Here is a 24,738-nt window from a genome sequence, read left to right on the forward strand (position 1 = left end):
TAGACCACCTGGGGTTCTTTAATGTGCACTCAAATCTGAGCACACGGGCCTACAAGAAAGTTGGGCTCACATTCATTTGTCTCTTTGCCCCGATACAGGTGTACAGTCTTCATATCATACCACAGGGTCATTCTCAATTGGGGTATAGGTTATCATTCGAAAAAAAACCCATTGTCAACCATGCTTACTAAAGTCATAGCTGTTAGAGAACAGCAATAGCTGAGCAGTTTTATTTGGCCTAAGGGGTTAAGTCCTGGGTCTTTCGCACATGCGACTTTTATAGCGGCCTAAGTGCGAACGAAATCCGCAACAGCTATGTCACAGTAAGCTGACTCAGGGCTCGCGTTCTACGACTCCTAAGGGCCAGGTACTTAAACGGATAATTAAGCGCGTTGATTTGTCGTTGCCATTGTATTGTTACCACGCTGGTAGGTAAGAGCATTCCCGCGTATCCACCACACATAACAGAGACCACGTACTTGCAGCAAACATTGAAAACGAAGTCAATGTTAAAAACACCCAGCTGTATTGAATGTGCTACAGGGGACTGTGTTTACCTTCCGACTTTAATATTGGGGGTGATACTTTAGTCACGTAACTACACACTACGAGAACACTTTTCCGAGCATTAGGGACGTGCCACTGAAAACGCTATCACCATGTGCTAGCGTATTCATTCTAGTTTAGAAGATCAGGCACCACAGAATATCGGTAAAATATTAATAGAACTCAAGGTGAAGTATATAGAGGGAGCTTGAATAAAAAACAAATGACATGATTATCGAGATTATTTTTATTAAAAATTGTAAACCTTGCAACTGTGATATCACGTGATAATATAGTTATATGTACACAGTGTGGTAGCAATAAATGCACTCAATGCTGAAATTTGTCCCCTTCAATGTTCTTCGGTTTCTCGGGATGGCAATTCGGATGTGTGGTGTAGGGAGTTGCACCAGGAATCTACTACTTCTCTCACATTTGCATAATGATCAATCGCGAGATTGTCCTTGTTGCCGAGTGGTGGCGCCACAATTACGGATTGGCCAAGTTGTTGATCACAAGATTGATTTCAAAATTTTGACCGATTCATCAATTCACCTTGTCGTTGCACTTTTAGCAGAAAGCAATCGTCTAGACCAGCAGAGCTTGGGGAGAGTCTATGTCGAAAGTTGCCGTTGATGAAACCACGCTGGAGTTTGCTTTCTGGACACACACAAAGTACTCACGTCTTGCCTAGCCCTTGTAGCCGTATCCACCATACTTAAGGCCGCCGCCTAATCCGAGTCCACCGTACTTGAGGCCCGCACCATATCCAAGTCCGCCAAGGCCACCATATCCTCCACCATAACCGAGGCCTCCGCCAACGCCTCCCAGACCGCTGTGGGCAACGAGGGCCCCTCCACTGTGCACCTTGTTGACGTGATGCACTGTCCTCACTAAGAACGCCGGTCCCGCTATAGCCCTGGCGAATCCAAGACCTCCTCTGAGCAAGACCACGCTGCTCCCGACTCCTACACCTCTCCCTCCGGCTCCGAGACCTCCGCCATAGCCTAGGCCACCTCCGTAGCCTCCGTAACCTCCAACGTATCCAACTCCAAGACCACCGGCCATTGCGCAGACCACCAGAAAGGAGGCAAAGGTGAAGATAGCCTGCGACAAGTATTGAAGCGAGTAAGAAGGCATTATAAGTACAAGAAAACAAGCCGTGTAATATTTCAGTGCGAAACACGTTAAGAAACATTGAACTCACAAAAGTAACAAGTTGAGGAAGCGTTCTTTATACACAATGCTCTCTTACTAAATGTTTGAGTGAAGGTGGCGTGTAGGGCTCTGCTATCACCGAGCGTTTCTAGAACGGCGCATATTTATTTTCCTCCATAGAGTGTCGGTGTATTCATTAAGTGCTTTGGAATCGGAAACGCCCTAATATTATTATCGAATAGCAGTAGGGTTGTTGTTTGTACACAAACACATTTCAAGTACCTTACAGTGACAATATGCATGAAACAAGAAATTAGTGCTTTAGATTCTCGAGCTCCTTAACTTCTTTCATGAGTTCTTGAAGCAATATTGCTTCGAAGCAAACTATCAAAACCATTTCTGATGGTTACCACACAACGATTACTTTTCAAAAAGTGACAGCAGTCAGCAAAAGGAGGTGTCTGCCGAAGCTTTTCTTACTTATAATGTAAGAAAAATGTTTCATGCCTCAAACATAATGATGGCAGCTAGAACAACGCCGAGGCAATAAAATACCCTCAGTTCTAAGTTACGACCATAATGTGGCGCATGTGCATGCAGTTTTGTCGTGAAATCACATTAAAAGTATGCTTGTGAACGGCTTGTGTTCAATTCATGACGCGTAAGTTTCCCCAAGAAACTTTTGCGAAGCAAGTTTGGGCAGAGATGCGATTCAGTCGGGACTTCGTGCCATAATGGCTTTGTGTGGGCTTGACGACCAGCGTCTTATAGATGCGAAGCTTTGCGAGGTTTGAACTCTGATTTTATTCAAGTGCAAAAATATTACACTTCAGAAAGAGAAGACTAAAGCCATTTGCGCCTGATGAGGTCCCCCCACCTGAATCAGTTTACACGCAAGCAATAACCACAAAAACGGAAACAAGTAAAAAAACTTACATAAAAGAAGCAATGGCTCACGCAAAACTTTGAATGTTTTGAAAGAGTCGCCCCGCCGCGGTGGTCTAGTGGCTAAGGTACTCGGCTGCTGACCCGCAGGTCGCGGGTTTGAATCCCGGCTGCGGTGGCTGCATTTCCGATGGAGGCGGAAATGTCGAGGCCCGTGTGCTCAGATTTGGGTGCACGTTAAAGAACCCCAGGTGGTCAAAATTTCCGGAGCCCTCCACTACGGCGTCTCTCATAATCATATGGTGGTTTTGAGACGTTAAACCCCACAAATCAATCAAAGAGTGAGTGTTTAGTATACCCAGTTTGTTCCATTGTTCGTTTGTACTGTCTCGATAATTCATATTAGTGGCGGTGCGAATGTCCTTTTTTTGCAAAAGAAATATTTATGCAAATTAAATTGCATAGTGATTCCCCAAACCAACAAACACTAATGAAGGTATGAGTGAACGAGAGTGTAGTAAAACTGTTCTTAAACCTTAATGACAGCAAGTTGTTCGTTTGGTAGATTATACCAACATAAATGGAGACTTCAGGACACGCATAATTAACGTTATCGGTCCAAGTTCACTTTTCATTAAAAGTTAAGCTTAAAACTCGCGTGTAGTCTACACGCAATGAAACACTATTGCGAAAAGTAACATTGGGTTCATTGTCTATAATCTTGTTTTTCGGCCTAAGTAGCATGAACTTTGTCTTGTTCGCGATGAGCCCTGTTATCTTTCCTAGAAGCCACTTGGACAATCCAGCCAGACACGTGTTTGCATCGTTCGCTACTGAATCTATATAACACCCCCCAAAAAATTACTCGTGTCATCTGCATACATAACCACTGAAGGAGTGCAAGGAATGTTGACTATATCAATAATTTGCATGAGAAAGAGCAGCGGCCCCTAAATATAGCCCTGTGGTATGCCTGTGCATATATCCATGTAGCTAGATGAAACACCTTTAACAATAGTGCATTGTACTCTTGATGACAGGTAGCTCTTGATCAAATCCCAAGGTGTACCTCTCATTTATTACAATGGCAATTTAGGCAAGAAAACGTTTTCAAAAAACTGAAATAAACGCCTTTTTAGGCCTAGGAGCAGTCCCACTGTGAAGGGTTTACCTTTTATGCTTGTTATTTATTTATTTTCTACGTGCACCGAGACCCCTTCTGCGTATTTACTCCATTTGAAATCCATACTGCTGGTTTTATATTGCATTTTTTTCTCAAGGACGCTAACTTAGGGTTGATAATGTTTTCTGCAACTTTGCTGAAGACTGATAAAACCGTGAGTGGACGATAGATAATTGAAAAATTAGTTTTGATCACCTCTTTAGTGAATAACAGAGCTTCGGCAACTTATGCGCTAGCACCAGCCACTTTTGTAGTATGTAAGTAGTCCGTCTTTGCAGCTTAACGTATGAAGTTTCACAATGGCAAGCTAGAGCAGTGTGCGTACATTTTGCTTCAGAAAACGTGCGAAATTCGGGCAGTCAAATGTCTTACCAGCGAATTCATAGTGAGAGTGCTTCGCGTTATCCGCTGTTCTTGGAAAACTGTGTGCTGTGTCGTGACTACGCTGGGTCCTTATATACGCTTTCAGCTCCATCCGCTTTGGTGGTTTGTATTATACCACCGTAACGTATCCGCTAACGAAGTCAGGTAAGCTTCACGTGAAGCCCTGAAATTCTGAGGCTACTATCTTTGGTTTCACCCGCATGAACTATACCATAGAAGGAAAGAAAAAAAATTGCATAACTACTGAGAGGAACACTGATTTGTGTTGATTAGCCGGGCTTAGCTTACAAGTAGCCATTTTATGGCTTGATGCTTCGGTGCCATACTAGGGCGCTTCCCTGTCGCATTCCGCTTCCGCAACGAAAAAAAAATAATCTTTATCCTTTAGCCATATAGGTTACACCCGCAGCTATTTCTAGTACTAACGCTCTCATGTTTTTTTTTTATTTGGAGCATTACCACAGCGCCACCATAGGTATTATTTCGGGGGGCACAGTGCTTCATAGAATAAATCTGAAGTTGTATGGTCAACTAAATCAGCTGGTACCATACTTCATTTGCAATGGCTAATGGAAAAAAAAGAATGCCTGAACAAATCACTTCTTCGGTGTTATGGCCGTACTTTAAACTTGAAGTCATGACGAGAGGATTTATAATGTTCTTGTTTTAAATTTTCTGAAGGAAGAATGCCTTTTTGTTATTGATTGAATAAAATAGTTTCACTCTAAGATTACGTATCCCATCTCGTAAGTATTAGCAATAAAGATACCTCTACATAAATCAGGAGCTTTCAGTTCGGTCATATTTTTCCAAAACTAATCTTGCTGTGATCGATTGAATGCGCTCAAGTGCAAGAATTTGTACCTTGTGAATCAATCCCCTACACTACAAGCGTATTCCAGTATTGGTCGGACGTAGGCATAATATGCAGCCTGTTTAACCTCCTTGGTTTCAAGTTTAAGATTTATTTACAACAAGCCTAGGGCTTTTCCAGCTCTGCTGAGAACGCTGCCAATGTGTTCAGATTATCTCCCATCATCAGAAAACGTGCACAAGTACTTGTATTTGTGTTATTTCCCAAATACTTGGTTTTTTCAAAAGGTACCTATTGGTAAACCTATTGAGCCTTTTAGCGAAACTAAGGGTAACGCATTCATTAGTGTTTAGTACTACATTATTTTTACAACATACCTCCACGTGATTAAGGTCATCCTGAAGCTGGGTGGAATCCTACTGCTTGGTCAGTTCAGTCAGAAAACATCATAATTCGACGCCCAATTGTATCCGAAATATTATTACTAAACACAAGGAAGAGAAGTGACCACAGTAGAAAACCCTGAGGTACCCTTGATGTCACTGAAACTAAAGATGAACATGATCCACCTGGAACAACCTTCTGATTTCTTGAAGTTAAATAGTCCGTAATCCATCGGCAAACGATTTCATCAGTGTTCAAATACTTCAGATTTGTATCAAAACCAAGTCTGATGCCGCAAAGATGGCCTTTATGAAGTCATAAAATAAACAATCAATCGGTCCAAAGGTATTTATAGCTGGTGCTAAATCGTAACATAATTCAAATAATTGGGTATACATCAAGAACCTTGTCTAACACCGTGTTGTTTAGTATTGAAAATGTTACGGAAGTCATGTAATTTATTAAAGGAGAAAAAGAACATGTTAAAATAGCTTACAATAAATCAGTGTCAGAGAAATTGGTCTGTAATTTCATGGTTCTGATTTAGAACCACTTTTCAAAACGGGCACAGCATTAGCTACCTTCCAGTCATCAGGAAGGTTGCCTTCATTGAGTGATTTTTCGTATATAACACAAATGCAGCGAGCTACTGCCTTACAGCCGTGTCCTAACATTCTGGTTGATACGGCATCTGGGCCAGTTGCTGTAGTCTCGTCAATGCGCTGTAACCACTTAAGTATGCCATTAAACGAAAACTATATCTCACCCACAGGCAAACACTGTTCTTTTTATTTGCGAAAATCACTTGTGTAGTGGGGCGAAGAACCTAATTAAATATATCGTTAAAAGCGTGGCTTTGTCACTATCCTTAGTTACAACCTCACCACCGCAACGTAGATTTGATGAGCTGACGTTCTGACTACCACATCGTCTCATATACTTCCAAAACCTCTTCTTATTAGGAAAGCCAGTGGAAAAACTATTAAAATTCCTTTTCCTGGCTTATGCCAGTTCATTTTATTAAACTGCTGTTAAATATTTAAAAAAATTTTTTCAGACGATTGATTTCGGCAGTATCAGCAGAAGCCTCCTTGTTCCTTTTGGTAAGCTGAATAAGATGTAAATTATACCAAGCTTTTTTTTCCATTTGCTCGGTTTATTGCTTGAGAAGCTCGGGACGTGGCACCGATTGAGCCCAGTAATGTGTTCCTTGAACACTCGCCATAGATGCTCAACAGGTGCTTTGGCTGCTTTGCATTCAAATGACAGAAATTGATGCTGTGGTCCCGATTATATTTGCGCATAGTTTGCTTTACTGTAAAGGAAGTTGCTGCTAGATTCGAATTTCTTTGCATTTACAGGACGCCTGGTTAGCTTTGCGAAGCCAGTGTTGTGATCGCTAATACCGAGAATGACGTCTGTCTTATAAGTGTTTATATACGGTAGCAGTTATATTGACACTCTCGGCTGGAGTATGCCGCTAGCGTCGCCGTCACTCACTGTATATCGATATATATCTCTACATATGAAAACGCAAGAAAGATAAACTAACCCATAAAAGAACCTGGTGCACTTAATCGACCGTTGGGCCTCTAAATTGTGAGTGCGAGGTGTTAGCGACTTTGCCACTAAGGAGCACCTCCATCAACGTTCAAACGGCAAGCTAGTTGTATCTACCACTTACCGCTGATGATGGGCATCTCGCGAGAAAATATTGTGTTTTCCGCATTACCAGGAAGATGGCGCAATGAGCGTGCGTCACCAGAATGTCACGACGCAACGGCGCGTGCTCTCTTCTCCCACGTGTACTTTGCCCCGTGGAGAAATGCAGGGTGAACACTCGCGCATGCGCTTGCTTATCTCGCGGTGTGGACAATCGTACGCCTTGGTTGGCCTTGGGCTTTCACCGGAACGATTCTGTTGTAGTTACAGGGCACACAAAGGTCTCTGCAATCATTGCACACACTGCGTTTGCGGAAAGGATGCGCTTTTCGGACACAAGCAAGTAACAAGTGAGACTCTTATTCGCGCTTATTCGCGTTTATTTGTACCTGTGAGCACGTTTAGAGCGTCATTTGTGTGTAAGAAATGCGGGGGAAGTTTTGATCTGCTCGCCATTCTGCGCGTGACCTTCAAATTTGTGGCTGTTGTGTTCATTGCTTCGCCTTCGCGACAAAGTTGTGGCTTTGTTTAGGGGCGAAGCTCCTTAAGCCATGAGTCATGCGTTTGTGATGTATGTAGTAGGAGTAGTCGTTATTGTAGTAGTAGTAGAAGGCAGCGTCCTCCACAGTCGGACTAGAGGAGCCACACGCGCACACTCTTTTGCATTGAGGAGAAAATCCGCGCACGTGTATAATAAATAAAAGAATAGTTGTTTCTGATCGGCGACTTAGTATCCAATAATTTTGGCCTTGAATTTCACGCTTAATAAAAAATTTACTAACAGATACAGATGAAAGAGAATAAGCGTCTCAGTTGTTTCTTCGTTGTGTATGAAAAGTGCGCCCTTGTCGCAAACGGAGGCTGTGCAGTGATTGCAGTGACCTTTGTGCGCCCTGTAACTACAACAGAATCGTTCCAGTGCCCCAACGCCAGCCAAGATGTATGATCCTCCACGCCGGGAGATAAGGGCGCGCGAGAGATCGTCCACTCTCCTAGTTTACGCGAGACAAAGTCCACAGTACGCGTGAGAGATGAGAGCCGTCGCGCGCTCATTGCGCCGTCTTGCCGATAATGCTGAAAACACGATAGTTCTCCCCCGAGATGGCCGCCAACAGCGGTAAGTGGTAGATGTAAATAGCTTGCCATTCGAACTTTGAAGAAGGTACACCTCGGTGGCTCAGTGGTTAACGCCTCGCATTCACGACACGGAGGCCATACGTTCGATTCCACACGCCGGAGTATTTTCTGATTTTTTTTTCTGTCTTGCGTTTTCATATATATAGATACGTATGCATATACTATGCATGACGCCCATGCCCACGCCAGCGGCGAAATCCAGCCGAGAGTGTCCATATAATATGCTATCACGATAAAGAACTAGTACCAAAAGGACGCACTTTGAGCACTGTCTGAGCAGAAATAGTTGCCACGTTGAACTCGCTGGGCGTAACTTCCTTAGCTTTAGCGAGGTTTAGTGAGGGCTGGGCCGCAGTTCCATACACTAGTGGTGGTGAAAGGTGGAAACTAGACATGAAGTGCAGGCCGTAAGAGAGTGCGCGCGTGCCGCTCCTCTAGTCCGGCCATGTCACCTCTCATTTAGTTCTTGGTACGTCCGCTGGGTGACGGTACTTCCTTATGATGAATATATGATGAACAGATGCGAGATGGCGGTACTTGGAGTGTTCACTAGATGAATGGACGGATGGACAGACGCACGGACGGACAGACAGAAAGACAGATGCACGGATGAACAGAAGCATGAATGGACAGACGCAATGAATGGACGGGCGCACAGGCGGGTGATCGGAAGGACGGACGCATGGATGGTCAGACGGATGGACGGACACACATGTGGACGGATGCGCTGAAGGGCGCATGAATAGACGGACGGACGCATGAACGAATGGACGCGCGGATGGTCACACGGACGGTCGCCCAGACAGATGAACGGACGGATGGAAGCGCGGACGGACCGAAGAACGCTTCGCCAACTCATCATCATGCATTCCTAGGATACGCTGTGATTTTTTAGAAAATGCTTGGCCATCAAAAGTAGGTCAACTTTTCGCAAACCACTCAGTATGTCAGGGGCTTGGCAGCAAAGTAAAGAAGTGGCGCTACTTCAGCCACAAATTCAAACAGAAAATAAGTTGACAGTAACCTGTAAGGTTCGTCGGATTAAGCAAGAAAAAAAAAACGAAACTGAGTGGTACGGTGTAACAGTGTTTTTTTGGCGGAAATAACTCGTTCTGCAAGATATTCAATCTGGTCAGCAGACCTAGGCCAGTGTCCAAAGCTACCTGTTTTATAAAGCACAAGAAGCCGGTCGAGCAGTGCTCGATGGGAGTTTATTGTTTGTCCCATTTCTTTGTCATGTGTTAAAGGCACCTTAGTTGGACGTGCGATTTATTGACGTTTGTCTTGAAGAGTATACCAAACCGCTGTCCAAAACTCCGCTAGCACGAACCAGGCTGCGCACTGCAAAACGTGTCGTTGCAAACTAACGTTTTATGAAACTGAGATACTGTGCATAATAACCAATTGTTGAAAACATTGTGGAAGCTTGCCCCATGCATGTAAACTAAAGCGTGTGCGTCAGCCAGATTTCAGTCACTCCGAACGATAAGGAAGCGCAACATTCGAAGACTGTAATGAAATGAACCCCCTGTGACGACATGTGCGGATCATGGGATCTGATACATTTTGGTGCTGAGTAACCACCTTTGTGGCGGAAATGAATCCAGTCAGCGTTTGCTTGCGTCCGTTTTAGCTTGCCGTTCTAAGCCAGGTAAGAAATTTCTGTGTGCGTAACGTTAGTTGTTTTAAACTCTCTTCGAGGTTATAGTGTAAGTACGGTCGAGAAGCGTCCTCTACTCCAGAACTCATTTCGGGAAGTGACCAGGCACCCACAATGTGCACGTAAGTAAAGATGCCCACCTACGCAGCTGTACACTTCAGTGGTGCTGTGGGCGACGGATGATCACAAATTATACTTGACGGCAATGTAAAGCATGTGCCTTTACATAACCTGTTCCTCACTGGCTTCACATAACTCGGTGACTAGTGCAATCATACACTTCTGCCACGCCTCCTTGTACTGCCTTACGCCTGTGCAAGGCTTCTTCTGAAATAAGTTGAAGCGCTAGCATGACGCTCTTGTTGAACACTTGGCTGTCGCTCAGAATACCTCGTGTGGACTCCCGCTCAAACCTGTGCCGTGTTTTCTTGGCCCCACTTGCAATTTTTCATGCTCTAACAACAACGGTTCTCCACTGCCAACCGACTCTGCCGACACCGACCTCAAAGTTTCGGCGGTACGGGCTTTTTAACAATATAGCGTTAAAAACCTCAGCGATCTGGCCACTCCATGCTTTATTTCATTTGAGCACCTTACAAGCGAGACTACTTGCCAGCTATTACTTGTTGCTTATCTATGAGATTTTGCTTAAAATTGCTCTGTCTGAAGCTACAATCCGTTCCTAGACTTGACGCTGACGTGATCAAGCTAGGCACTATTCGTTGGTCAAAAGCCGGCGGGAACCAGCCACTCAGACAGCTGTGTTATACTTTTGCACAATTGCAATTCTTGTGTGTCATATTTTTGTGTGATCTCTGTCATTCACTCCGGCAATACGCGTTGCCAGTGCTAATCGTGGAGGCCACGTCTTTTTCTGCATAGTCACCTAGTTACCGCGTGCAGCCATGCGTTGCCTCCACGTGCCATCTGCGTGCCTCATCGAGCTTTAGAATACACCGCTAAGCGCTCACCAGCTGCGAGGCTGGTGCGGAGGTTGAATTGTTGAATTGTAGGAAATTGTTGAAATGTCTTCATGGGTAACCAAATAGTGCTAACATAGACAAGGATGAGAAGACATACGATTCCATTTGTGTAGCGCAGTCGAAAGGCGAAAACAATGAGCTTTCATTTTTTATTTTTTTCTCAATCAGTTGTACCTATCGCGCCGCGCCTCCTCGAAAGATATCTGCGCCTAACGTAGTTGTGCACTGCCTCCGAGATCTGAGGCATCTGTAGCTTTTTACACCTCACGTGAATTCGCATTGCGTCTGGGAATGGCGCGCCTTCGGCAAAGCGATGATGTCATAGCACAGCGTCGCCATGTTCAGTGGTGTTATCACGAATTTTGGGGATTTGTTACGTCGTACGGTGACATCACCACACGTTGATTTTTTCGCATCACTCGTGTTGATGGTGCGGCTCACATCTTGCGTTTTATGAGTCATCTAAGGCTTTCCTGCATTAGTAATTTATTGTGTGTTTTTAACGCGCAGTGCTATAGTGTGTGACCCTGGAAGATTAGGCCAGTGAGGATGATGGTGGACAAAGAAGAAAAGTGGCGTATGTAACCATCGAATTATGAACGGTTTCAGCTGGTAGCTCAGCCGCATGCAATTAATAGCCTAGCCACCCATTCTAAGAAAAGAGAGCTGTCTGTCTCTTTTTTGAGAGTACATAACCCTCTTTAAGAAGACACGTGAACGCTCCTGTGGGTAACGTGGGTCTCGGAACAAAGTATCATGATTTCCAAAGGGAGTTCAGTTGTCTCTAAATATAGTCATGTACGTGACAAGCCTTTCTTGAGTGCATCTGATAGTCCAGTCATCTGTGCTTCTCCTCTCCTTCACCTGTTATCTTCTTTAATGGTTCCCTCTTTAAGCATTATGCCCCAAGCGGTCCAGACTCTACCAGTGTGTAAATCAATGCTTATTTAATGTCCTTGCGTTCAAAATAGCTCTCTGTCTGTCATGTCTTGCATGACCAGACACGATTGAAGTGAGACATGACCACAGCATTTGGTAACGGGAAGCAACATCCGAGTTGATGTGTATTTACATCCATCGGTAATACATATTATGGTTTCTTCGACTTAGATCACAGACGCAAGTCACTCTGGCATGAAGTTCGGTGCTGCACAGGTTGAGCTGGACGCCTCTTCACTCTGTCGAGGAGAAATGGCAAAATACGAACATTCTGTAAGGCGAAATGCACACAGGTGTTCATTATACTTTGTTGTGCATCTTAAAAAAAATAGCCACCAGCGTCTGCAGACTCACACATCCACAAGCACGATGCTCAGTGCAATAGAAGAAACCAAACTAGAGATACTGCTAGTAACTCACACAACGAGTCAAATAATCTTACTGTGAGCAAGCCTTTTCTGAGTGTCGTGTTGGGTTGTGCTACATTAACAAATGGCTAAATATGCACTTTATCCAGTAACCTTCAATCCCACAATAGAGAAACACTGCAGCTGTACTTTGAGTATGTTAAAAACCGCTCTCACTGCCAGAATAGCTATCACGTGACTCGAGTGAGGCTTGAACTGAAAAAAGGCTTTCCTAAATAGAAATTATGCCAAAATAAGCGTTCTACACTTCATTGCTTCGGGGCGGTCAGATATTTGCTGACGTCTCATTCTTGAAGAATTAGAGGATAGCTGATCAAAGAATTGATTGCGCTAAAATAGAAGCGTCGGCGTTACCGCTGCAGCAGCGAGGCCAAAAACGCGTGCAGTAACCACATACAGAGATATTACAGGATCATTAAATAATTTTTGCTCACTAGAGCATAGTGAGCCCATTGGTCTTCTGAGTTCTAACAAAAGGCACATGCGTTCCTTACAATGCCGTCTTACCTGCTTGTGAGGAAAGAACATGAGGTGGGCATGTGAACGCTTATTTGTGGTGCTTGACGAGCAGAAGCTTGCCGACGACTCCACCGCCAGCTCCGCCGCCATATCCTCCGCCGTAGCCTCCGCCGAGGCTTCCTCCGTAACCTCCGGCGAGGCCTCCTCCGTAGCCTCCGCCGAGGCCTCCTCCGAGGCCTCCTCCGTAACCTCCACCGAGACCTCCGTAACCGCCTCCGAGGCCACCAGCTCCCAATCCTGCACCAGCGCCTCCACCGACGCCTCCGAGACCCGAGTGGGCTACGATGGCTCCGCCGCCATGGACTTGGGAGACGTGATGCACGGTGCGCACCAGGAAGGCTGGTCCGGCGACGGCTTTGCTGGCTCCCGCTCGGCCACCGTTCAGCAGGACGACGCTGCTACCGACACCCACAGCTCCACCGCCACCTCCGAGACCACCTCCGACGCCCAAGCCTCCGCCGTAGCCTCCGAGACCACCGGCGCCGAGTCCTCCACCGTAGCCACCGTAGCCTCCGTAGCCGCCACCACCAAGGGCGGCGCCACCTCCGAGACCTCCAGCGCCGCCACCGCTGACAAATCCGCTAAGAGCGCTGCCTACCAGGGCGCTGAGGATGGTGGTGCAAACCTGCGCCCCAAAGCGAGGGTATCGTGAACTGAACGCCAGGCAGCACAACTGGCTGACTTGAATTGAGGTCAATGGATGCCGTGAACACATTGCGTAATAAGACAGTAAACAGGTTAGAATGATGGAGTATCGAAAGCAAATGAATGGCCGCGCAGAATGCCTGCCGCACGCTGCTTAACGGGTTTCGAATTTGTGGTTGGCCGGCTCGCGTACCCTGTACGAACGCGTGAAAGGAGTCGTCGTGATTGCAAAAGCACACTTTTGCTAAAGGAACATCTTTTCGATATTATATGCCTTGCTTTAGAGATGTACATTTTACGATGTTACAAGAACAAAGCTCATCACCATTGTGTCCAAGAAATAAAATAATAAGAAAGGCGATTATTATTTTCACTTGCGTAATGGCTTTAGGGCTTTGGGAGGTGATGAGCGGCCACACTAACTGCTGTCGTTGATGACACAGGCGCTCAAAAGCTTATTGCCATTCATTTATGCTGTTTATTACTTTTGGAAACGATCATGGTCCGTTAATTAACTTGTGCAAGCAAATTGCTGTCTTCAGTGTTGGTAGAATTAGGGAAAGCACAGGCACACATATTACACTTATCAATCTACTGTCAATAGTGCAATAGTTAATCGAAAATCAGCACCAGTATTTCCTCTCGAGGTTTTTATATGACTAAAGCGTTTCGTTTATGCGAAAGGAATCCCTCAATAGTTCCAGATGTCTGGTGAAATTTAAATGTCGCGTACTAGTCTAATAACACATTGGCTTGTGTGATCGGTTTCCCTTGTCGTCTATACTGTTAATAAGTAACTACTAGTTGACAAATGATTTTCAACATATACGCAAAGATTCGCAACGCTTGAGGAAAATGAATTATGCCTGAATAATACCGTGGTGTGTAGGCTTCAATATCAAGTGCAGTGTTGATAATAAACAAAAGAAAAGATTGCATTCGTTGTTTGAAAAGCTGAGCTTACTGCCTGTCCGTTGTGTTAAGGAAGTTTGATGACGTGCTCTGATGTGACTGATTAAAAGCATACAGCATCGCTGTTTTCTTAAGGGTCGATCAAAGCCAATTGGATTTGATTTGAGAAATTAATGTAGACACAATTTCTCACATGGTCCTGTTTTCGGCGTGTTTAACTTAAAAGTGCATGATGCATGTGCCTGTGGACAGGAATGTCGAGTTAAACGATTACCTTTTCCTTAATGGGGCCTAGTTGAAAACGACGTGTTTCGAAAGCTAATAAAGTAAACAAAGGAGAAGGAATCAGGAGACATGCGGCCCTGTGGGATAGGAAGATTGCGGACGTCGGAATTGTTCTTTAGGCGTTTTGCAGAAGCGCGAACTTACGCTATGACCTATGGTTCACGGTGAGGTGAACTCTGACCGTATGTATCGGTAATGCAGCCGCCCTGTATACGCAGGTGAAGGAACAGTTGGTGCTCTTACAGACACTGCGCTAGCATCTGAACAATGAAATTATAATAGTAAAAGTTGCTCATTGCATTCTATATCCATACAGTGCCTTCAGCCTGTAGCCTTGCTACACCAAACGGAAGCATACAGCAACTACACTACATTGACGTCACGAGCTGCAGCTTGAATATGAGGCAGTGCCGCATTCATCAGCGAAACGAATCGTGGGTGACTTTCAGCGCTATTCCAGATCCCGAACAAGTGCTGAACCCTATGTTCGATTGGCGACATCATTTTGTGGTCAATTTCAAAGCCTGCAAGTTAGAAGCCGTACTTTTCGAAAGCCTTACTCTATTCCGTTCGTTTTCAAGTTTGTCCTGAAGCTCATCGTCTGAAGTGTTTCTTTCGTTTTCACAGTTATAGCAGCGGACGCGCAACCGATAGCCCAAGAAGGCCAGAAGTCTGAGTGCGGCTATATCGAAACCTAAAGCCGTATGCGGTCCTCTCTGAGCAGATCCTTACCAATGCGTTCATGGCGTCGGTTGGTCAGTTGCTTCGAGCACAAGCTATGGAAGGAGACTGCGACTTTACCGTGAGCGCGGACTCTCTTATATACTGTACCTGTACACGCCCCTTCTGTTACCTTCACGCTACGTCATCGTAGGAGAAAGCTGGTAGGGGGGTGAGGGTTGTTACAGAAGCGTTTCGAGAGAGCTATAGGGTGTGCACACCACAGCGCGTGGGATCGCCGGCGGTGCGACCAAGCCTGGCCGGCCGAATACCACATCGCTTCCGAATGCCTGGTGCCCTCCTCTTTCTTTCCTGGACCGTAGGCGAGGGTATCAGGAGAAGCGCCAGCAGAGAACCATCACGGGTGCCTGTGGAGAGCGGGCTTTTCCTCGAAGAGGGGCACCCAGTCGCGCTGAAGAAACAAACAAACGAACAGCAAGGAAAATAAGCACAATACTCGCAGCGCGCTCTCACACAATCTGCCGCTTATCTAGATCTAAAATTCTAGTCAGACGGTCGGCCGAGAAAGTGTAACGGCAAAGAGCTTAACATCCCTCCCCCCCCCCTTTCCAAATACCCGCCGTAATATACAACAACAACGGTGTGTGTGTGTGTGTGTAACAGGCCCCTCCACCATGCAGGTGGTACGCTCTCCGTCCCGGATCAGAAGCCGCAAGCGAACGGCCACTTTCACTTTCTCACTTCCGCCGGTGCGCTCGTAATTTCTTATTGAACCACGTCGCCGCAGCGGAACCCATCCTACCCGGCACCGCAAGCAGCTCGCCTTCCCTTCTCTCCCCGCGAATCGTTCTCGGAGAGTTCTTTGTTGTTTCGCGAGATCGCGTGCCTCGCTGCGCGCGCATGCCTCGCCGCAGCACTGTCGGGTCCGAGCGTCGTTGTATATCGCGTACGTGGATCTTGGCGAGAGCGCGTCTGCGGCATGAGCAACTGACCACGTTCAGTCCGCGAGCTCTCCTCTCCTCTGTGCCAACCCTTTCGCTCTCGATGTTATGGATGGGAACCATTCTGTGTGTCTGGGCGGCGTCATGTACCTGGCTCGCTTCGCCTTCATCGCTCGGGATGTCGCGTGTTTTTAGCGCGCTCGCTGTAGCTACAGGCTTCCGGTTCGCTAAGCCCATAGTTATCTCGGAAGCGATTCGGCGACAGTTTGTGCGCGTCCGGTGCCGCGCCGCTGTCATTAACACTCGGAAGTCCGCGCGAGTCGCCTCTGCGCGTGTACTACGCCGACTACACCCGATAAACACGTGGGACATGGAAGATATTGATAACCAAATAAAACAAACAAGAATAAGGCACGGACAACCGCGAGACATGCTAATGAGCGTCTAAGCTGCGACACGCGAATGCAGTGAGTGCACTGTTCAGCCTTGGTGCCACTAATCCTCGCGAATGCCCCTCGCTGTGTCTTGTTCTCGAAACCTTAATAGCTGTTCGCTTGCTTAGTTGCGTGTAGATAGGGCGCTTTGATTATTCGCGTTATATTTGAACTCCTAAGTAAGCTATTCCGTCGCGGAAATGTTCGTATTTTTTTGCGTAGCTACGCATCTAGTAAAGTAAGAACAAAACCTTTTGTGCAGTCCAAGAACTGAGCGATGGTGTCAGACAGCGTTTACTTATTAACAGGCCAGTGTCTATTTCAAGTGAATTAAGCACGATGAAAAACCAAGCCATATGACCAAGTATTACCCATGCACACCATGACCACGGATTAAACCTGCGTCTACGCACACAAAACTTTGAAAATCTCTGTGTCAAATTATAAAGAAGGATGCTCCAATTCAGTAGTTGTCTGTGACAGCATCCTTTCACTGTTTTTTTTTTCTGTAAGTAGCATGCCCATAAAATCAGCAACACGTCTTGGTAAAAGGAAAAATTGTACCTAAAATATAAAAAAAAGGCTGATTAATTTGTAGAAGTTTCCGGAGCCCTCCACTACGGCGTCTTTCATAATCATATGGTGGTGTGTGCCGTTGAACCGACACAAGTCATTATTAAAATTATTATTATTGGTACTTATTATTTCTAATTCATTGACTTGATTGAATGAACGATTCATGCTTTATGGCACTGGACTTCCATGCTACCACGTAAGCAGAGCTGTGAAATAAGTAAGAGGTTTCCAGAAATCCTCATGATAAATACAAAGCGATTGCTCAACTTCGTGTATCGTCGCACCGAAATAGATGTACGTGGGCATATACGTAACACGCACTATTCCCCATTTCCCCCACCCCCAAGTGTAGACTAGCCCACCGAGCAAAGCTTGGTTAACCTCCCTACATTTTCTCCCTATTTATACCCCTCTCTGGACTCAACGCTCTGCGCGTTCCAGTATCTGCAACTGAGAATGGAATACCAAGTAGATGGAGAGTACATCTCTCCAGAGGATTGCACGGAAGAAATGGGTTGGAAGGAAGCCGAAACGAGACGCTCAAGGAATAAGCAAGCCGCGGTTAGCGTTTCTGCTGCCAAGGGTTCGACCGAGGCCGGCGTTGCGGGAGACGCTCGAGCCAGACGTAGTATGTATGACACCAAGCATACAATCGTGCGAGCTGGACGCATGCCGCCACTACCTAAGGACTTCAGCAAAATTGTGCTACGACCACGTGGAGGATTAAATATCTCGAGAATTGGCACTGGAGCCGTGGCAGACGCGATAGTACTGGCGGCCGGCGTCAAAGAGGAAGAGGCCATGCAGGACATCATCTGTTCCAACTTGCAGCAGAACATTATGGTGGCAAGCACTCCGGACCAAGACAGAGCTTCAAGATACCTCAAGGTCAAGCAAATCGACATTGGAGGCAAAGTTTTCGAGGTTAGCGCGTACGCCGCGGCACCCCACGACACTTGTAAAGGAGTGATTCGCGGGATCCCCGAAAGCGATACTCAGGACATTTTGACCCGAAAGATTGTGAACGCGAACAACCCGCTCGCGCTGCAGGCGAAGAGAATCAAGGACACCGGGACAATCATCATAGCGTTCGAAGGACACAAGGTGCCCAGATTCGTGAGATGTGGACCTTCACTTTTGCAGTGCTCCCTTTACCGCAAGAACATCGATATTTGTTACGTCTGTGGAAAGCTGGGACATCGGTCTGACGTCTGTCCGAACCCAGCTGAAACAATCTGCAGAGGCTGCGAGATCAAGAACCCAGATAGCCTGCACCAGTGCAATCCAAGATGCAGGCTGTGCGACGGTCACCATCCCACGGCAGACAAGGAGTGTAAGAACAGGTTCTTAGTGCCATACGTCGTCAGACGCAGACGTTGGGAAAGATCGCGAGCAGCCGCAGAAGCCCGGGACGCATCAATCACATCGAGTCCAGACATCAATGACAAGCAGCTTATTCCAGCCTACGGGACCCAGAGCATCCCGACTACACAAGAACAGGAAAGGCGGCCCCACTCCAGGGGGAGGTCGCGTTGCAGAAGAGGTTCTAGACCCAAGGCCCGCTCCCAATCATGGGGGCGCTCGAGTTCTCAAGGTCACCATCAGGGTCGGGATCAGCCTGGGCGGCACCCGAATGGCCAGCTGCCTGGCGTTCAGTTCGAGATCACGGCTTCACACCCGGGGAGGACGCCTGCAGTTACTTCGAAAGGCAGCTGGGCTGAGCGAGTGCGTAACGGCGGGGCAGAGGTGATGACAGGTAAGCTGCCAGAGCATGATAGAATTGCACAGCTAGAGCAAGAAAACGCGAGACTTACAAAATCGAATGAGAGGCTATCAGCTGAGTTAAAGGAAATAAAAATTCTTCTCACTAAGCTAACCAGCGCGCAATGTTCACAGCCAATGCCTCAGCCAGTTGATGTCCCTGTGGCTGAAAACGTGGGGGACTCGAGAACCGCGAAAAAGAGGGCAGTCATGGCAGAACGCGTGGAAGCCAACCAAACGACCATGTCAGATATGAAAGAGGTGTTTGACACGCTCAGCAAAGTAGTAGCCAATCTTAGCGAGCAGATGGGTAGGCTACAATCAAGCGTGGCGGCACTGCAAGAGCATATGACTTTGCGCATTACAAAGCTCGAAGCAGATCTGCACAACACAGAAAGGCCTCCTCATGCACCAAGCTCACCCCTTCGGCCACCAATACTAGTGGTACCAAACCTGTCGACAGGTGCAGCATCAGGCTCTGGCCGCCCATGTAATAACCATGATGGCAGCGCTGCGTGAAGCATTTCGTATCTGGCAATGGAACTGTAGAGGTTACCCTAAAAAGAAGGCAACCCTGCAGCAGTATATCAGGAGCAGCGAAGAAAAGCCTCATATTATATTATTACAAGAGACCCTTTCACCGCAAGCAACGTTGCCTGGATTCCGGCCTGTAATAGGGGATACTAATGGGAGGGGAGTCTGCACCTTCGTATGCAACAAACTAACGCACGTAACCCACGACCTCAAGATAGAAGCAGGCCGATTGGAACACGTCTTGGTAGAGATCGTGCCGGGTACCAGCAACCGTCAGAGCATTTTCATTCTGAATATATACAGCAGTCCAAAGGAACAAAAGCAAGGATTCAAGACGGTTCTAAAGAAAGCTGTTAATATCGCCGGGGAATGTCCACTCGTCATAGCAGGTGATTTCAACGCCCCTCATCATACATGGGGTTACAAGTACAACACTGGGAAAGGAAATCGACTTTGGCAAAGTGCCAGTGAACTTGATCTCACCCTAATCACAGACCCCAGCCTACCAACAAGGCTTGGTACATCTTGCTGCAGGGATTCCACCCCGGACCTTACATTTGTAAGGAACATCAAGAAGGCCCAGTGGATGAACCTTGCTGTAGACCTAGGGAGTGACCACTGCATTCTTGCCACTACCTTCTCCGTGGAGCGTAAAAAGCAGAGAGAATTTCACTTCACAGACTGGGATAAGTTCAGGAAGATAAGGATGGAAAGGGAACAAGATGGCCACAGACAAGGCTTGGAGCAGTGGGTCAAACAGATTAAAGATGACATCAAATCCGTCTCCTCCACCATTACCACAGATTTTCCGGTTGAAAGAATGGATAGCCGGCTCGCTCATCTTCTTGAGGCAAAGCAAGCACTACTGAACCGTTGGAAGGGTCAGCGCCTGAACCGAAGACTGAGGAAGAAGATAGCTGAGGTAAACAGATCAGTCGAGGAACATTGTCGCGCACTATCGAGGCAGCAATGGGACGAAATCTGCAACTCCGTCGATGGTCAGATGCGCAATGGCAAGACATGGAATATGTTAAAGCATCTCCTCAACGAAAACACCACCAAAACAAATCAAAAGCATGTTATCGCTCGAATTTTGCATAAAGAGATAGGGCGCACTACAGAACAGCAAGTTGTCCAGCAGCTCGTGCATAAGTACCTCCCAATCAAAGGAGGATTGGCACCACCAAGTAGACAGTACCAGGGCACGCCAAATCCTGGTCTTGAGGGCGACTTTAACATCGAGGAGATCAGAAGAGCCTTGCATGATCTCAACGGCAGGTCGGCCCCTGGCCCGGACGGTATATCAAACAAGGCCCTGCGTAACCTTGATGACGATTCAATTGAAACCCTGAGGGATATGATCAATTCAGCATGGAAAGAAGGCAGGGTGCCAGAGCAGTGGAAGCTGGCCAGCACGATCCTTATTCCTAAGCCAGGAAAGCCCCCTAACTTGGACAACATGAGGCCAATATCCTTGACATCATGTATCGGCAAGGTCGCAGAACATGCCATACTGCACAGGATAAACAAGTACTTGGAAGATAACAACATATATACACACAATATGGTTGGATTCAGGGCAGGGCTATCCACACAAGATGCATTGAAGCTTATCAAACACCAGGTCATTGACAATGAAACCAGAGACGTGAGAGCCATTCTGTGCCTAGATCTAGAAAAAGCGTTTGACAACATCCACCACTCATTCATACTCGAAGCAATTTCCACGCTTGGTTTAGGGAAAGCCTTCTATGACTACGTATGGTCCTTTCTTACAGATCGGAAAGCCGTGATGAAGATTGCAGATATCGAGACCGCAGCAATCGAACTAGAAGCAAGGGGCACGCCACAAGGGGCTGTGATTTCACCAATGCTGTTCAACATTGCCATGATTGGACTGTCAAAGAAATTATCGAGCATTGAAGGATTGAAGCACAGCATCTACGCAGATGACATTACCATCTGGTGCACAGGTGGAAGCGAGGGGCAGATTGAGAGCGCTCTGCAAGAGGCGATTGACACCGCAGAAGACTACCTTCGCCCTTCCGGGCTCAAGTGCTCCTCGAGTAAGTCAGAACTTTTGCTTTATCGGACTGCACGCCGGGGACCGAAGCCCAGGGGATGGAAGCCGTTAAACCAGATAGACATCCATCTCCGTACAAATCAAGGGGATGCCATCCAGAGGGTCGACTCCATCAGTCCTGGGAATGCTGATAGAGTCTACCGGCGCCAACAGCAAATCTATAGCCAAGTTAACTCGGAAAACAGACAGTGTGGTGCACCTCATACGCAGAGTGGCCAACAAAAGAAATGGGATCAAGGAAGACAACCTCATCAGGTTGATGCATGCGTTTGTTCTAAGTCACTTCACATACGAGGCAGCAATGCACAACTGGTCAAGAGCAGAGTCCGAGACAGTGAATGTGCTCCTCAGGAAAGTTATCAAGAAGGTCCTGGGCCTACCCATACATACCAGCACCGAGCGTCTGCTTGAGCTTGGCATACACAACACGCTCGAAGAAATAGCAGAAGCCCAAGAGAGAGCACAGTTTGCAAGGTTATCTACTACAAGGTCGGGGAGAATTATCCTGCAGGAGCTGGGACAAAACCCAATAGCAATCAGACGTAATTACAATGATATCCCTGACAACATCAGGGAGACTATCACGGTATCTCCTATACCGAGAAACATGCATCCAGAACACAACGTCGGAAGAAGAGTAGCGAGGGCCAGGACTATACTTCGTCAAGTCTCAAACAAGGAACGAGGGGCCGTATTTGTTGACGCGGCTTCCTACGCCAATGGGAAAGCGTTTGTGGCAGTGGTAGTCGATGGGGCTGGCCATGTCGTCAATTCAGCGACGGTCAGGACGAAAGACCCAATCATTGCGGAACAAGTGGCCATCGCCTTAGCACTCAAGATGGATAACATTGAAGTCGTCTACAGTGATTCCATGGCAGCACTACGGGCGTTCGCCAAGGGGACGGTCTGTGAACAAACGCTGAAAATACTGCAAGGCAAGAACATAACACATCATCTTCTGAGTTGGTTCCCAGCTCACCTTGGACAAATCAACGATTCCCCTCCCAATCTCAACGAAGCAGCACACGAGGCGGCGCGAGAACTCTCCAACCGCGCCTCCCCGGGAATGCGTTCTACCGGTGAAGGGGATAACCGGGAAATTCTTACAACATATAACGAGCTCACTAAACATTTCTACCTGTCTAGAAGGATTTTCCGTCCACCTCACAAAAATCTAACCCGGCCCCAAGCACTTACATTAATGCTTTTGCAAACGCGGATGTACCCTACTTTGAAAATGTTACACATCATGTACCCTGACCTATACCCAAGTAATCTTTGTCCACATTGTGGGGAAATAGCTTCATTAGAACACATGCTCTGGCAGTGCACCAAATTCGCTCATTTATCGCACATCACCTCTGCCAGATGGGAGGCGGCAATCCGCAGCTCGTCCTTGGCAGATCAGCTCTGGGCTGTCCACCAAGCCCGCGAGGCGGCTGAGGAGCTTGGCATCTCAGTCCCCACGTGGGAGCTGCCCGCAACACAGTGATCTGTGTTTTGGAGGACCAAATAAAAGTTTATCCAATCCAATTCAATACCCCTCTCTCTCTCTCTGCAACGAACAGCTCAGATGACCAATGTTACCTTTGTTGATTTCGACGAAGTATGGCTAAAGTATTCCCAAGAATGACTTAATTTTCTTTACTTCGTTTATTTTCGGTGACGTTCGTTTTATGCTATCAGGTTCTAAGGCGAGGTGTGTCGAAGATGGATATTAACTTAGTTTATCTTATTGGGGAGAAATTTCAGCCTGCGTCATTGTATATAAAAATGATGTCTTTCTTCCATGATTAAGTCATCTAATATTGTCTTGTCTCCATACTTGAAATATCTCGCTTGTCTTACTGGCTTGCCTCCCAACAAATAAAAGCTACCACATTTTTTGTTTCCATGATGCCATTGCTTTTTCTATTCAGTGCACCAATCAGTGATCGGTGCACGTGGGATGCGTTCATGTGTGATTTTCGCCCAACATGCTGCTAAAGAAACGAAAAAAAAAGCAAAGTACTCGCGAATAATTCTCTCGCTTGAGAATTTTGTTGTATCGGCCACGTGTCTCACGCAGAAGTTTCGAGACAGTCGTTCCATATTTATGTTGAAACGACCTTCATTGTGATGGTTTCAAGCTTGATATTCTGTCATTTGTGATACTACGAGCACACGCATTACAGGCATGTTTGGTGCACATAGTATTTCGATCATCAGTGTAACCAGAACAATACAGAAACCTAAAACGAGGCCTCTTGTGTGGTGGTACTCGTTTCTGCCGTGTGGAAACCATATGCACACAACTACGCTTCTCCAGCTCAACTGCTAAATAACGGCATAAGAAACATGTCAAGGTCCTCTCAGCGGAACGGCCATGTCATGAACAGTGGCTTAGAGGATGGACCCACTGTACACTTATATGTTCTTTTCGGACAAGTTCTGCAGCGTTGCTTCTCTTTCATTTTTCTTCTATCCGATACCCTTTCCACACAGCTACATACAGGAGTGCACGAAGGCAGCCACTTTCGAAACAACACATAAAAATGACCCCTCGTTCTGGGATCAGAGATGCACCGCTTAGCAGCTTAAGCAAGTCGTTTACATTAGGCCGTTCGGGGTAGGTAATGGGCGACCAGTGAGGCTGCCTTGCCCAAGTTTGTGCTCGAAGCAAATCACTGATCTTTTATTGTTACGGCCTCAATAACCGTTCTTTGTTTCTATCCTGCGCATGACGCAATCTTTCATTCCTTTGTTTTTTGCAGTGTATGAAATAGCCGGTATGAGGTTAGCCCCGGTTGTCTCTGACTCCTTGACCTTCCAAATCACCGAGCAAAGTACAGGCGACCACCTTGTATTTAAGGACGTAAGCGCCGCTAATGGACGAACGTCGTCTATTTCAGCGACGCGAATATCGCCTTGTCATTTTGCATTGTACTTTATTCTTCTTGTCCGCGGAATCTTACAGTTGAACAAGAAAGCATTTACATCACCACGCAATCAAGTGAAGATAATTAAGAGCTCCCGCATTCGATCTTGAACTACTACACTAATGATAACTGAAAATATGGAACACACAGGATTAACAACCAGTGGCTTATATGTGCCTCACCGTACCGAACATTGACACACTGTACCGTAGCGTACCGTACCGTACGTACCGTTAAGTCATAACAAGTGCGCGAGTGTCACGTATACTGCTCAGAAAAAGTTTTG

General features: G+C 46.6%; 2 protein-coding genes across 2 annotated transcripts; both read right to left on the minus strand.

Moving 5' to 3' along the window:
• Nucleotides 1-817: 817 nt before the first annotated feature.
• On the minus strand, nucleotides 818-1,635 carry LOC119165430 (uncharacterized). Its single transcript, XM_037417610.2, has one exon. The coding sequence runs from the start codon at nucleotides 1,612-1,614 to the stop codon at nucleotides 1,237-1,239; it is 378 nt and encodes a 125-aa protein (XP_037273507.2). The 5' UTR covers nucleotides 1,615-1,635; the 3' UTR covers nucleotides 818-1,236.
• Nucleotides 1,636-11,827: 10,192 nt separating this feature from the next.
• On the minus strand, nucleotides 11,828-15,400 carry LOC119164486 (uncharacterized). Its single transcript, XM_037416683.2, has 3 exons — nucleotides 15,257-15,400; nucleotides 12,671-13,307; nucleotides 11,828-11,974 (listed from the first exon to the last, which is right to left on the minus strand). Exons 1-2 carry the CDS (start codon nucleotides 15,266-15,268, stop codon nucleotides 12,711-12,713), a joined length of 609 nt encoding a protein of 202 aa, XP_037272580.2. The 5' UTR covers nucleotides 15,269-15,400; the 3' UTR covers nucleotides 11,828-11,974; nucleotides 12,671-12,710.
• Between the last annotated feature and the right edge of the window lie 9,338 nt (nucleotides 15,401-24,738).

Source organism: Rhipicephalus microplus, chromosome 8 (genome assembly GCF_043290135.1).
Source record: "Rhipicephalus microplus isolate Deutch F79 chromosome 8, USDA_Rmic, whole genome shotgun sequence".
NCBI lineage: Eukaryota > Metazoa > Arthropoda > Arachnida > Ixodida > Ixodidae > Rhipicephalus > Rhipicephalus microplus.